Source organism: Silene latifolia, chromosome 5 (genome assembly GCF_048544455.1).
Source record: "Silene latifolia isolate original U9 population chromosome 5, ASM4854445v1, whole genome shotgun sequence".
NCBI lineage: Eukaryota > Viridiplantae > Streptophyta > Magnoliopsida > Caryophyllales > Caryophyllaceae > Silene > Silene latifolia.
Genome location: NC_133530.1, coordinates 438,813 through 453,884, shown reverse-complemented (window position 1 = coordinate 453,884; position 15,072 = coordinate 438,813). Strand labels below are relative to the sequence as shown.

Sequence of the window (15,072 nt, the reverse complement as noted above, 5' to 3'; positions counted from 1 at the left end):
GGTCGGGTTCGGGTCGTTATCGGGTCGGGTCATTTCGGGTCGAATAATGTGTCGGGTCGGGTCGGGTTTGGGTCGGGTCAGTATCGGGTCCGGTAACTTAATCGCATTACTATAATTTTTTACCATTAAATTTATTTTTTAACCTATTATTTGGTTTAATTAATTCATTACTAAGTCAAACATATCATTCTAAACACAAAATCACTTACATTTTGATCAAAACTTACATTTTGATCAATTTAATCGGGTCAGTATCGGGTCGGGTCAATATCGGGTCGGGTCTGGGTCGAGTTCGGGTCACTGATAATCGGGTCGTGTCGGGTTACGGGTCCTCATCGGGTCGGGTCGGGTCGGTTTCGGATCACAATATTTTCGGGTCGGGTCGGGTTGGGTTTGCTCGGTTTCGGGTCGGGTCACTCGGGTCGGGTCAGACTTGCCAGCTCTAGGGACAAGTGATAAGTAAAGCAGTATGTATGTATATCAAATTAGCAACCAAATCAATCAATTATTCTAACTAAAACTGAATCTAACTAATCAAAGGTGTGACTTGTGAGCGGATACAATTTGATAGACAACATTAGGGTTTTATGACTTTACCTCCGAAGATCTTCCCCAATAAATCCCGAACTAGAATACGGGATCACACATTCACCAATGTCCCTTTACCCCAGGCCGTCTTTAAGGGTGTTCAAGTGGTGCAGCTGAACAGGGCCCCGAGATTTTTGGGGCCCCTAAATCGCCATTGCTATACTAAAGAGGCAAACAAAAGTTCTAAGTCGATTTTTCTCATCACGGCATAGCTATCACCCCTACATAATAATGTTTTTACCTATTCCTTTGTAAACTCTATCGTGCAATATATAAAATTCTATCAACCCAAAAATCCTAGGACTATTTGTTTTTAATATTTTCGAAAATAATCTCTCTTAATTTATAGCATGAACTAAAGTTACAAGAATTTGAGTAGTTAAACTTGAGCATCATCTCAATCATATTTACAAAACAAAAGTTGGTTTACGAAAAAGACCATTTTTAACATAAACTAGTTTTTAACCGGTGCAAAATTGCACGGTATGTTATTCAATATTGTAAATTAGCAAGATTATTTATAAAAAAAAAACATAATTACATTTTTGATGTAGATTTGAATTATAAATTACATTTGTAATTATCAAACAGGACGTAAAATACATGATGTATTAGGTTTATTGTCTGAATACTGATTAATTATGAATTGTCCTCTTGATAGTTAAAGTATAAATACCTACTTAACATAGTAATCAAGAGACTAAGTAAAAACCGAGAAATAAAATGAAAGGAGATTTTTGTATGAAGATTAACATCTTTTAATGCATTTATGTGAATGCGCGTGAAAATTAATTAGTGATTCTGTTTATTAAAAGTTTTATAATTGACAAAGTTAAACAACAAAGCATGTACTTGTTAATATTTAACCCAACTGAATCTATTTTTTTCCTGGGTCTTGACTCGTGAAGCTTGATATGTCGATTAATTCTAAGTAACTCATTAACTTACGTCGAAATCTGATCCACTATATGCCTATATCTGAAGATTAAATATAAGTTTATCTTAATATAAAATATAGTATAAAGTTACAACTATTAATAAAGTATTAAAAGGAACTTTTTTTTTTGATAAAAATATCATCCCTATTTAAAAATGGGTTTTACAGTAAAAATAAATGGCAAAATAAAAGCGCCATAAACTTATTTACTGACTGTAACCCGTCCCGTTCATGTAACTCATATTACAAATTTGCCTCATGTTATAGAGTTCCCAAATTTTGAGTTTTGATCCGAACCGTTTATATTTGAGTCTAAATAAACTGATTAATTATATATATTTGTCTTTACATTTTTTAAGTTCATAATGTAGACCTATAAAAATTTAATTTAACTTGAATTAACCTGACCTGTTATTTCCAAGGTCAAAACCCGTAAACCTTGACTCATAACTCGACACGAACGTAAAATAATTCGTTATTTTGGGGTCGAAACCCTATCCAACCCGACCTACTCTACACGATACGTCATTAATTAATAACTTGATGTTAAATATGAATACAAAAAATATATATTAATTTTAGTACTTTAAATTTAACAACAATTTATATAACTTTGATATCACCCGTACATAATAATGTTTTTACCTGTTCCTTTGTAAACTCCATCGTGCAATATATAAAATTCTATCAACCCAAAAATCCTAGGACTATTTGTTTTTAATATTTTCGAAAATAATCTCTCTTAATTTATAGCATGAACTAAAGTTACAAGAATTTGAGTAGTTAAACTTGAGCATCATCTCAATCATATTTACAAAACAAAAGTTGGTTTACGAAAAAGACCATTTTTAACATAAATTGTATTTATAATTATTTCGTATTTTTTAAGAGATTGAATTTTAAATTTTCGTACAAGGCCCTTAGAATTTCCCAGACGGCCCTGCCTTTACATGCGACATTCGATATGTGAGGCTCTTTAGAATAGACTTGCTCAAACCAACCCGACTCGAAATTGACCCAAACTATAACTTTTGAATGTGATGCGAAATCCAAATTGCCCCCGACTCGACCCGACCCGACCCGACCCGACCCACACTACAGCTTTTGAATGTGATCCGAAATCCAAATTGTCCCCGACCCGACCCAACACATGACCCAAACCAACCCTACTCGAAATTGACCCAATATATAGTTGGTAAAGTCGATTCGGGTTTGGGTCAGACTCATATCTTTAGGTATGGTGCCATGTCGGGTCAATTTTGGCAGGTCTACTCAAAGTCATTTGGGAGAATGCGCACGGTATCCTTGAAGTTTTACATTTTGCCCTAAAGGAAAACTTGGGTTTTTCTCTCTTGTACTCCGAACTTTTTACTTTTCTAAGTTGTATCCTCGCGTATCACAGATTACTAATTGTACCCCTAACTTCAATTAGTTGTTTTCAACCGTGCCCAATCTACCATATTACGTTAAATATTAGCGTTAAGTGCCAACATGGAATAAAGGGAGTAATAATAAAGATAAATTAACTCGAAAGAGTAGAAGTAAAAGTAAACAATCCGTTTTATTGTAGACGGATATTATCCATCTAAAACTGTAAAACGTGAGTGGAAGGGCTATCTATTTTCCATCCACTTGGACTGTCCACTCTGGTTTCGTGAAAAAAGTAAAAGGGTTTTTTTTTTTTTTTTTTTTGTCTCACGAAGCGCGCACATAGTCGCATTATAATAAGGGGATGGAGGATTCGAACCTGGGACCTATTGTCCACAATACCTTCGTCTTAACCACTAGACTAGTAAAAAGGTTGTGTAGACTGTAGAAGGCGTAGGAGTGACGCAGGCAGTAGTTAAACATAACAAGTAATCTGTCTTAGATACCTCCTATTTGTGAAACGCAGACATATCAGATCAATCAATCCCTAATAATAATATCCCCCCAACAAATAAACACCAACCCTTTCTGAATTGATCGCTTCATTGATCGGTGGATCCATCTCGATCTCGATCTCGATCTCCCATCGCTCAGGTTACATCTCTTACCTCTTTATTCATCCATCCTTTTGTTTACTTCAATTAAGTTTCTAGTTGTTTATAATGATGATGATGATATGTTTTTTTATATTTTATTAGATAGAAGTAGTGAATTCATATAAGTTTTTAGTATTTATTTGTGGTCACTTAAACTTAAAGTTGTTGTTGTTCTTGTTTGTCGTTATTTTATTTGAATCAGAATGGTACTTAATAATCTGTTTAATTAGCTGTATTTAGTTGTTTCTTCCTAAAGCTCGATATGAATAATAAATAGTTTCAATCTGTTTGGACAATTTATCCTTTGTTTGTTTGGATATAAGATTATGGTAGAGGGAGGGGTATCAAATATTTCACTAATTTATGATACTTGCCTTCTTTCTCTTATTCTTATTATTAAGTGCTCTATCTATCTATCTATCTATCTATCTATCTATCTATCTGGGATTGATTTTCTTCATCTTTATTTATTTATTTATTTATTTATTTATTTATTTATTTATTTATTTATTAGTTGCTCTTGTAAAATGACTGGTGATGCTCATGAAACTGACAACAACATTGAGATCTGGAAGATAAAGAAGCTGATCAAAGCATTAGAAGCTGCTAGGGGTAATGGTACCAGCATGATTTCATTAATTATTCCTCCTCGAGATCAAATTTCTCGTGTCACTAAAATGCTTGGTGATGAGTTTGGTACTGCTTCCAACATCAAAAGCAGGGTCAATCGTCAATCTGTGCTTGGTGCTATCACCTCTGCTCAACAGAGGTTGAAGCTTTACAATAAGGTCCCTCCTAAAGGTCTTGTTCTTTACACCGGCACCATTATCACTGATGATGGCAAGGAGAAGAAAGTCACTATTGACTTCGAACCTTTCAAGCCTATCAATGCCTCTCTTTATCTTTGTGACAACAAGTTCCATACTGAATCTCTCAATGAACTCCTTGAATCCGATGACAAATTTGGCTTCATTGTCATGGATGGTAATGGTACCCTTTTTGGTACTCTTAGTGGCAACACCCGAGAAGTCCTTCACAAATTTAGTGTTGATTTGCCTAAGAAGCATGGCCGAGGTGGCCAGTCTGCTTTGCGCTTTGCCCGTCTCCGCATGGAGAAGCGTCATAACTATGTTAGGAAGACTGCCGAGCTGGCTACTCAATTCTACATCAATCCCCAGACTAGCCAGCCCAATGTGTCTGGCCTTATCCTTGCTGGCTCTGCAGACTTTAAGACTGAGCTCAGTCAATCTGACATGTTTGATCAACGTCTTCAAACTAAGATTCTTAATGTAGTCGATGTTTCTTATGGTGGTGAGAGTGGGTTCAATCAGGCTATTGAGCTGTCTGCTGAGGTCCTTGCTAATGTCAAATTCATTCAGGAGAAGAAGTTGATTGGCAAGTACTTTGAGGAAATTAGTCAGGACACGGGAAAGTACGTATTTGGCGTTGATGACACTCTCAAGGGTTTGGAGATGGGTGCTGTAGAAACTCTGATTGTTTGGGAGAACTTAGATATTACAAGGTACATACTCAAAAATGTCTCCACCGGGGAAATCATAATTAAGCACTTGAACAAGGAACAAGAGACAGAACAGAGTAACTTCCGGGACCCAGCCAGTGGTGCAGACCTTGAAGTGCAGGAGCAAATGTCACTGCTTGAATGGTTTGCTAACGAGTACAAGAAATTTGGGTGCTCCCTGGAATTTGTGACCAACAAATCACAAGAAGGGTCACAGTTCTGCCGCGGCTTTGGTGGCATTGGGGGGATTCTTCGCTACCAGCTAGACATGCGTTCCTTTGATGACTTATCAGATGATGGTGAAGTGTTTGAAGATTCTGAATAGCAATTAGCCTCATCTTCTTATATTCCAGTGCAGGTGGATGTGCACAAGGCCTGCACCGGTGACCGGGCTGTCGGACTCACTATGATGTCTCAGTCTGAATGCTTGCACATTTCTGAAATAGCCGTCCAAGGTTTGACTCGAATTTCTTTAATCATATTATAGACAAGGGTAGAGGCCATTTGAAATTCAAAAAGTCTCTTGTGCACTACTCCATTGCGATCAATTTGCGCTCTGAGAATGGAGTGTGAGAACTTCTCTCTCTGAATGAAGTGCATCAATACGTATTTGATTGTTTTAGCCGCCTTTTCATAGTTGAAGTTCTGTGAACCTGCCCATGTTTCTTTTTCTCTCCTGTCTGAATTTAGTTAGCAAACTGTGGTCTTACAGATGTCAATGCACAAGGTACCCATGGGGCTCCACATGCGGAATCTGCCACCTCAAATCTTTTGGGGAAGGTGCGACCAAAGGTTGGTAATACTCCGTATCTTGTTTTGACGACTCTTGCGATTTTACATTTTCTTGAATGAAAGTAGTCGGTTTTACAATGATGAATCTGTGCTTGTTATGCTAGGCGGATGGTTTTGAATCCTCACCTGGTTCTCTTTGTTCTGAACAAGCATCTAGGAGTGTTCCATGTCTGGGATTGTTCTCGGTTGCTGTTTGAAGGTCTTTTGCTCTCGTGCTGTGATTTTGAGGGGCCTGACTGAAGGATCTCTCTAGAAGTCATATGGTCCGACACTAAAATCGAATCAAGGCCCTTTATTTGCGTACTAGTAGTACATTTCTGGTGTGTATAATAATGCTGCGTATCAGTTAACACAACCTTATTAGCTTTTGAATATTCAGTTTCAATCTTTCTGGTAGTGTGATGCTCTGGATAGAGCATAAACTTTTGTTGCTCTTAATAAATAATGGTTTTTTTTTTTCAGCTATTTGTTCCGTCTTTTTTTACTCTCATTTGGCGGTTCATGTTAGCTCACAAACTCATGTGGACTATTGCTTTATTGTTGTTGGTCGGCTGATCTAACAGTGAAATCTTGTGGTGGTGTGCTACATGAATTGCTTAGTTTGATGTCGGATCAAACATGGGTTAGAAATCACTAACCTTCTGTCGAAATTGTACACTTATTCATACTCGTATGTAGCGAGATGCAGAGTTGACGAAAGATTGCTACTTCCTCCTTTTTTCTTCATTTAGCATCATTTCCTTCTTTTAGCAACTTTATATGAAGAAAATGAGTATTCAATCCGTAGTTTACTTTCTAAATTACACACAGAATAGTCATCTTATTTGAGGGTTCGCCCCCTCGTGTCTAAAAACTCTATCCAGACGGGAACTCCCCTTGAAGATAATTCAGGGGAAGCAGTAGTTCCTTCTTCTCCTCCCTTGTATGCGGAGGAATTTGAGAAAACTGATTCTAAACCTATGAGTACTGAGTTGCTCCATGAAGAGGTTATTCTTCAAGTGGATAAGAAGCTACGACTATCATCTGACCTTTCTCTAGCTAGTAAGGTCTCCATGGTTCAATTTCAATTTGCTGCGGTCCAAGATAATTTAAGCACGAGACGTAGTCGTAAGGTGGATTACCCTGATTGCCATGGTCGTGTTGCTCGAGCAGGTGTTAATTTGAAGAAAAGATCTCGGGTTTCACAACCATTCTGTTTTTTCTTTGCGGGTACTCCAACACTAGTGGTGCGGTCAAAGCATCTAAGCGAAAGGAGGTTCAGATGATTGAGTTTGAAGACTATTATCATCCTCCCTCTAAGAAATGTCGTCTTTCTGTTAATTACTCTTGTAATATTAGCTCAGTTCGTTGGATTTCTAGCAGCTATGGGGTCTCTAGTACACCCCAGTTTGTATGGTAGAGGTATGTAATCGGACACTATGTATTTTCCTTTTTTACCGTTTCTATAAAATAGTACACGTTTGTCTAAAAAAAAAAAAAAAAAAAAAAAAAAGTCATCTAAGTCATCATCTTATAATTAAATCTTTGACAATCGGTACTACCACCTCCATCAATCCACCACCCTGTCAACCACCTTTCTCTTCATCTCCAACCACCACCTAAACCGAACAACCTAATAGCCGCCAAGTTTAAGACCACCAGCAACTATCGACCACCAAACCGTCATACGTAACCAACCACACGTTACCACTAACCACTACACTATACCACGTCAGTCACAATACTTGACCCACTAGCACCACTTCACCATCTCCATACCACACCCTCACTAATACTCCCACACCACCACAATACCTTTGCCCTCACCCTTTTTACTAAAGGCCTAAATCTAACAAATAACATACCACCATGAGTCCCTCGTAGGTAGATCTGACTTTGTCAGAGGTGTAGATTTTGTGGGTAGAGGGTGTGGTGGAGGCTGAATGGTGGAAGGTGTAGTACTAGTGACTGATGGTGGAGGAAGAGTACAGAGGGTAGAGGGTAAAGGGTAAAGGGGGAGGCTGGAGATTAGAGAGTAGCTTGGTAATTGATCAATTTCCTTAAAATTGGTGCTGCCCATATGCCCTCAACGAGGCTTATATAGTTATATTCATGAAAAAGGAGGCATATCACTTTATGTGTTTCGATGTGATTCGCAAATAAGCAAAGCATAGTTACGTAGAACATTAAAGGTGTCACTTACAAAGAGAAGCCCGAATTATACATGAATATACAAGACGTTTGAAGACACACAAACGGAACAAGAAAGCACATGATAGTTCCATAATCGTCAGTTCCTTGACGATCGTCACTATTATCACTCCAAAATCGTCTCTCTTTTAAGCCTTCTTCAAAAATGGGAAGCAAGTCGAGATGGAGCAAATGCTCACATAAATCAGAGAGAAGATGCCAGTTTAGATGATCCAACGAGATCCGTCTCACTTGCATCAGTTAATATGTCCCACCTTCTTACAGTTGCACCGACACAAGCGTACAAATCCTTTAACTTGATTCCCATCCTTCTTCACTGTTGTTGCAAACGGTGCCTTTGCTTGACTAAAGGCGATTCAAGTCAATCCCGATGAGGATCGGCGCCACTGCTTCTTCTGATGCAATTTGAAAGGACTCCAGGTCTTGCGGCGCTTTGAGGTCTCACAGAAGAGACCAGACGCAAGAGCCTGTTGAAGCCACTGCTCAAACTCCTCTTCCTCCTCCTCCTCCATCATTTCAGCATCCAAACCCCATGGGAATCTGCTCGAATTCGAACGTCTTGTCTTCTCTAGGCCAACCATGTTTACATGGAAACTCGGTCGATGGGTATTGGGTCGACACGCCATTCCCTGTAACAAGATGGTTAAAACTTGATCAGAGAATAAAATTGCCGCAATCAATGCTGAACTATAACTCTGGTTCTCAATTATTTGGCTGCATAAAACTCTGGTTCTCGCAAAGCAAACGGACTTGGAGAACTCACGAATGATCTATACCTGACAGATGGCCCACTCCGACACATCAAAGATCTTGCTTTCCGCACACACGAAGGCACGTGGAATCTCCATCTGACACCATAAACACCATGAGCCACTTAACACATACCAATTATATTAAAAATTAAAAATCATACTCCCTCCGTCCCGGTCAATTGTTGTCCTTTGGTTTTGCAACAAAGACCAAGAAAAGAGAAAGGGGCCAATTACCAAATGACAAGTAGAACAAATTAAGGGTGAATGATCAAATTGTTCATCAAGTTCATTCTTAAAATAGAAAGGACAACAACTCACTGAGACACCCCAATATGGAAAAGGACAACAAAATACCGGGACAGAGGGAGAACAAATTTCTAACGATATCTATGTTTGCACTTTGCACAGCTTCTTCCCAATAATACCCTCATCAAAACCTTAAGAAGTTAGACAGGATCCTCTGGAGCAGTGATTTGAAGAGAAAAAGAGCATGAAATAGATGATTGTCACGATTTATATGTAACTAAAATCTAAATTTGTAATTCGCAGAGCATCCAATACCAGGGTTTAAAAAAAAAAAACAATACCAGGGTTTAAATGTTTTCCATTAAGTGTATCAGCTCTCTTAGACCTCAGAATCTATCGTCAGGCAACTGATAAGAAACAGCCGAAAACACAGGAATATCACCTAAAAAACATAACCTGTTTGAGGTCTAATGACAAAATATACCAATTGTCGTAAGTACTCATTTTTAATTCGCCACTAGATGCCTACTTTATAGGCGCCTATGTTGCTCAGACTCATTTAAAATATCCGACATGGGTGCGTGTCCAAGTGTCGGGCTCGGCCATTTTTATGAAAAACATGCATAGTTTGGCTTAAAATGAGGTGTGGAAGTGTGATACTCTTGTCCGGGTGTCGGATACGTGTACATAGGGGAATCAGAAGAGTCAGAGTAACATTAGGCGCACAGAAATGAGGTCAAGTCTCTTTCTTTACTTCATCACTCCATAAATCAGTCACCTGTTATGTCACGTAGACTCTCAAGTCTCAACTCTAGAGCCATAACCATGTCCGACACAATATTCGAGGATACAGGCTCGCATCATAAAGGTAAAGAAAGAGACGATCAGTGAAAGCACTTGGTACAATCTTACAAAGATTTTAAGCCTCTTTTATAAAACATCTTTCTATATCAGTTCTGTTAAAGATGTGTCCTCGTACTGCTACCCTTGGTTTATGGACAAAGATTGTGCCCCAACAATAGACTTGTCATCATGTCTCAAAAATTGGTTCCAGTCATGGGAGGTGGCGAGTCTGACACTTGGATATGTACAGTATCCGAGAATCAGGGCTCATCTGGCCTAGCACTATGACAGTATCAAGAAGATGCTACAGGAGTCTGCAACTTACATAGAGCTCAAGCATCTAGGTCCACTATAAGTGTCAAGGGACCAGAAATGTATGTTGAATCTTACTGCTGACACGCTCACTAAGACTCGCATATACACTCAGTTATAAAAGTTGAACCTCGTTGAGGATTTAAAGAAATAGACCTATGTCGTCTCCAGCCAAGTATCGCAGAAGGTGTAATAGATCTTTTAAGGAGCAAAGCATTTAGATATCTAATTTGGTGAAAAGCAACGAAGTAATGGGATCATGTTAACAGTGAAGCAGAATAAGGACATACCTTTTGTGGTCCTTTGAAGACCAATGAGCCCTTGTATTCAACCCATCCATCTCCATCCTTGGCTTGATGATACTGACAACAATCCTGATTACGAAATCCAACAAAAAACAGAGGTGAGATGGAAACGTTTAGATACACGCCCATTTTCCAATCCATGTCAGAGAGATGACAACATAAGCATTGAGAAAAACTCAAATGCACACCTGACACCAACGTGCCTTGGCCTTAGACCGATTAGTACAGACCCATGTGTGTGAATCGCCACACTTTGTGCATTGTATCTGTCTCGACTCCTCAGTAAAATATTCTTGTGTTTCCTGCATAGGCAACAAAATCATTAAAAAGAAGTATCCACACTGCTTATCATAGAGTCAATACGCTACACCATAGGCCACATGTTGTACGCTTCACCAAGAGGCAACGGCTGCCCAATGACAAAGGCTCATCCCAGGACAACTTAAATGCAGATAGTATAATGGAAATTCATAAATGGTGCTATTCTACATAGGTATTAATTATTAAGAGTGGTGACATACTATTGCAAATAAAATTAAGACCCTGTCATTCTGTTATTATGGGCTTAATTTCAGCTGAGCTGAGCTGAGAGGGCCTAAGAAGTTTGCCGAACTTTTTTAGGCTGTTCAGTGGCACTCTGAATTCAAAGAAGCCGGTCTTTCAAATATCAGTTTGCAGGGTGATAAAAGTACCTAATTTTGTTACTGGAGCTTTGAAACGAATAAAGTAATTTTTACAGAGTAATATAGAACACCATTCAACAATAAAGGAGAGCTCCAAAGTACAAAATATTCTAGACCTTCTAACATAATTGATCAACACAATATTTCTCATATCCAGCAGGAGTTCTAACCAATCCAAAAAGAATAAAATGATCAGAGTAACAGACTACCTGATTTGATGCACTAGGAGACTTTTGAGAGAGATTTTTTTGTCCTTCCTTATTCAGTTGCTCGTCATAATCTCTTTTCTTAGTTGAATCAGAAAGAACCTGGAGATTTAACAAATCTAAGTTGCATATATAGAAGTAACACTATATATCTCTTTCCAATATCATCCAGTGTTCATATCTTAAGCATTTGACTGAAACCTGCTTGAGTAAAACGAAATGATCACAGCATGATTATAGTATTACTTACCTCATAAGCACATTGAAGCTTCTTAAACGAATCACTTGCTAAGGGACTTCCCATATTTTTATCTGGATGCACGAGCATGGCCTATGTAGTAGAGTAGAATAATAAAAATAATGAAGGAGCTCATGATACATTTTTCAAGTGAAGAGACTCGTTGAATTCAGTTTCTACCTTTTTCCTATATTCTTTCTTCAGCAGCACGGCATCAATTTTCTTGTGCCTCGGAAATCCCAATGCTTCATAGTGGTCAGCACAGCTTAGTATCCTTTTCATTTCGGTTAAAGAATTTTTGTCTTCCCGGAGCACCTGACTAGGAGGAGGCTCTTTCTGACATTTAAGGACAGAGGTTGAATTACAAGTGGTTTTACTAGCTGTTTCACTGGTGGTTTTGCCAGCTGAGTTAGATGAGGACTGCTCTTCAGACTCATCCGATAAAATAGAAAAATCACACTCTCCAGAGAAGTTATTTTCTGTAAATGCTTCTGAAGCTTTGTGCTCTTCAAAACGTGCACTCTCATTTAGCTTGTCACACCACTGCAACAAATAATTGAATGCATCGTTGGACAGAAAAGCAAGGTTAACAGCAAGGAAAGGTCCAAGCCATCCTATTCGCACTTTGACACAGTATATAGAGCATAGAGCTGCCAACAATACCACCAATCGTGCATGATTCAGAGAAAATAAATAACCTGCATTTAGACGGTAAAAGGGGATTAGAGGTACTATTATGACTTACTATTTTACTAGATCGATAAAATCTTTGAATTTACCCAGCAAGAGTAACAAGGACATACAAGGAAACACTAGACTACTATAAAGCCATAAATTAGCTTCCATTAATGCTCTAGGAAAGGAGATGAACTATACTAAAAGGAAAACATTGTGCCTGATTTTCATTATTAGTTTTTAGTATCACTAATCTCTAATAGATTATACCCGTAATAGATTCACTTGTTATGAGCTGTAACCAATGTGGTCATAGCCATATGTGCTATAAACTCATTGCCATGATCTACAAAGATATTGGAAGTTTTCAATTCACGTTTTGTTGAAGGATGTATTTTTCTATATTGTGTAAGCAAGCAATTTCGTGATAACCTAGGCATATATTGTAGACTGAAAAGAGCTAATCCACCAAAGAATAGTTAGTCTTAAATTTCATTACCAGAGTGCGGCAAGGCCTCCCACAAAGACTGGAAAAGAAGCTTACCTCCTACAACAAACAATGTCCCAGTAACCCAGAAGTTTGCATACATCCATAAGATCAAAATGGCAAAGAATCCTACAATAAAGAGTCCAGGTGTGTATCCCAAGTACTGAACAGCAACTCCAGCAGCAGCCTAAAAATATGAATATGAATATGAATATGAATATGAATATGAATATGAATATGAATATGAATATGAATATGAATATGAATATGAATATGAGATTAGAAAGTAAGGGACTTACTATACTAATCAAGACATAAAGGAGGCAGGAAACGGAGGTCAAGCTAAGGAAACAACTCCACATAATAACCAGCAATGCAGCGGATTGTAAACCAAGCAGCGATCGAAAGCCGGTATAGATAGAATACTTCCAATAAAGCATAAGCATCAACAACTTCCTCCAGAAATTATTGCAGGAATGACAGAAGACAGGCCAATGTAGGTCAATTGCGACACAAACCCTATATCTAACACACCTCAAAGTTGTTGTAACAAGTGAACAAGCTTGTTTAGGTGATTCCAACAATTTCCAAAACAACCAAATATCCTCCATATCTAATCTAAATTTACCCTAAATTCTAACTACACCACTAATACTGACTGGTAGCCATCAAACAAGATCAACTAAATTGACCTCCATGAAATGTCAAAATTTGAACAAGATATAGGAATTGATTGGAATTATGAGTATGCCAACTACTACTGGAGATAATCAAATGAGTAACACCATACATAGCAGCTCAATTCAATTCAATTCAATTAACTGGATGAGACACAGGAAAACAAAACAAAAAGTGAAGATAAAATTGCGCCGACAACAACAAGAGGAGGGAGAAAATGGGCTTTAATTGATTCTTGTTGTATAGACTGAATCAAAGACCCAAGTTTTTCTTTTTTTTGCTTTTTTTCTTCTTGTGGGTGTTGTTTTATTTATTTTTCACCATTTTTCTCAGGGACTGCTCGTGAATGTTTTCTTTTTTCTTTTGAAAAGAGAGAAATAAACTGTGAATGAGAGGCAAGCAGGCAACACCAAAAAGAGCAATATAATAGCAATAGCATATTAGCAATAGCAATGTAGACTTCAAACATATAAGAAAAATAATTTTTAATTATACTAATGTTGATCCCTATTATAGTACGGTGTTTTTGGGACGTGTTATTTCCTACATATTATTTTACTAAATTCTACACAAATTTTCGACTTTTTCCAACTTTGTCCCTCCTATTTCATATATACACAAGAAAAAGAAAATTAATCCTAAATCAAATCTCAACCCCGACCACCCCCATCCCACTCCACCGACGGCGTCGACCACTACTTCCGCATCCCCACCGTCCCCCACCGGTGTCGTTCATACGTATTTCTCCCTGCAATAATAGATCACAAAATCATCATTGAGTAAACCAATGTAATATTCTGCATGTCGAAGCAATATGACAACAATGTCAATTTCTTAGTATCAATAATGGCGATTTCAATACAATGCAATTACTTGGTATCAGCAATGAGTTGTCGTCAGCCCATGGCGATTTCTTAGTATCAACAATGGGTTTTAATTTCTTAGTATCAACAATGGCGATTTTCGATCAGATTGTCGTAGATGACGTGTTGACGTTCATTGGAAGGAATGAAAGAGGAATCTTCGCATAATTAAAGTCAACGAAAATCAGTACCAATTTTGGGTTCTTCAAGAAACAATTGTTGAATTTCAATGGCGATTTTCGGTCGGATTGTCTGTGCAATTCAACAATGGCATTAGCGTTGATTTGTTTACCTTGGAGCGGTGGTTGTCGTCAGTCGATGGCGACGGACCATGGTGGTTTGCGGTGGGTAAGGGGAAAAGGGGTGTTTGGGCAAGTATTTGAATTAGGTTTAATTTTTTTGGGGTGGGTATGAAGTGCGAAGGATAATGTTGGAAATAGTTGACAATTTGTGTAGGATTAAGTAAAAGTGTGTGTAGGAAATAGCAATTGCGTTTTTTTATATAAAGACGTCGTCGAGTACTTCTAATGGAATGTCAAAATCTACTAAATATAATAATAATAAGATGTGCAGAAAAGAAAGTTTGCCACACTCAGAACACTTAAGTTAAGTTATTTTTGGCTTAACTTATTATTATCATTATATTAAAAACAATACTATGTCATTATATGCAATTAATTTATGATATTAATAATACAATTATGTTCACAAATAGGATTATACATACAGTTGTA

At 37.8% G+C, this 15,072-nt stretch overlaps 2 protein-coding genes across 2 annotated transcripts; one reads left to right on the top strand and one right to left on the bottom strand.

Moving 5' to 3' along the window:
• The first annotated feature begins 3,408 nt into the window (after window positions 1-3,408).
• On the top strand, window positions 3,409-6,317 carry LOC141656263 (eukaryotic peptide chain release factor subunit 1-3-like). The gene is made up of 4 exons (XM_074463089.1): window positions 3,409-3,547; window positions 4,064-5,523; window positions 5,781-5,860; window positions 5,965-6,317. Exon 2 carries the CDS (start codon window positions 4,077-4,079, stop codon window positions 5,391-5,393), a length of 1,317 nt encoding a protein of 438 aa, XP_074319190.1. The 5' UTR covers window positions 3,409-3,547; window positions 4,064-4,076; the 3' UTR covers window positions 5,394-5,523; window positions 5,781-5,860; window positions 5,965-6,317.
• A 1,674-nt stretch (window positions 6,318-7,991) lies between these two features.
• Window positions 7,992-13,917, bottom strand: LOC141656262 (uncharacterized). Its single transcript, XM_074463088.1, has 9 exons — window positions 13,097-13,917; window positions 12,855-12,984; window positions 11,816-12,333; window positions 11,648-11,728; window positions 11,401-11,499; window positions 10,697-10,810; window positions 10,494-10,577; window positions 8,827-8,898; window positions 7,992-8,679 (listed from the first exon to the last, which is right to left on the bottom strand). Exons 1-9 carry the CDS (start codon window positions 13,406-13,408, stop codon window positions 8,407-8,409), a joined length of 1,683 nt encoding a protein of 560 aa, XP_074319189.1. The 5' UTR covers window positions 13,409-13,917; the 3' UTR covers window positions 7,992-8,406.
• Between the last annotated feature and the right edge of the window lie 1,155 nt (window positions 13,918-15,072).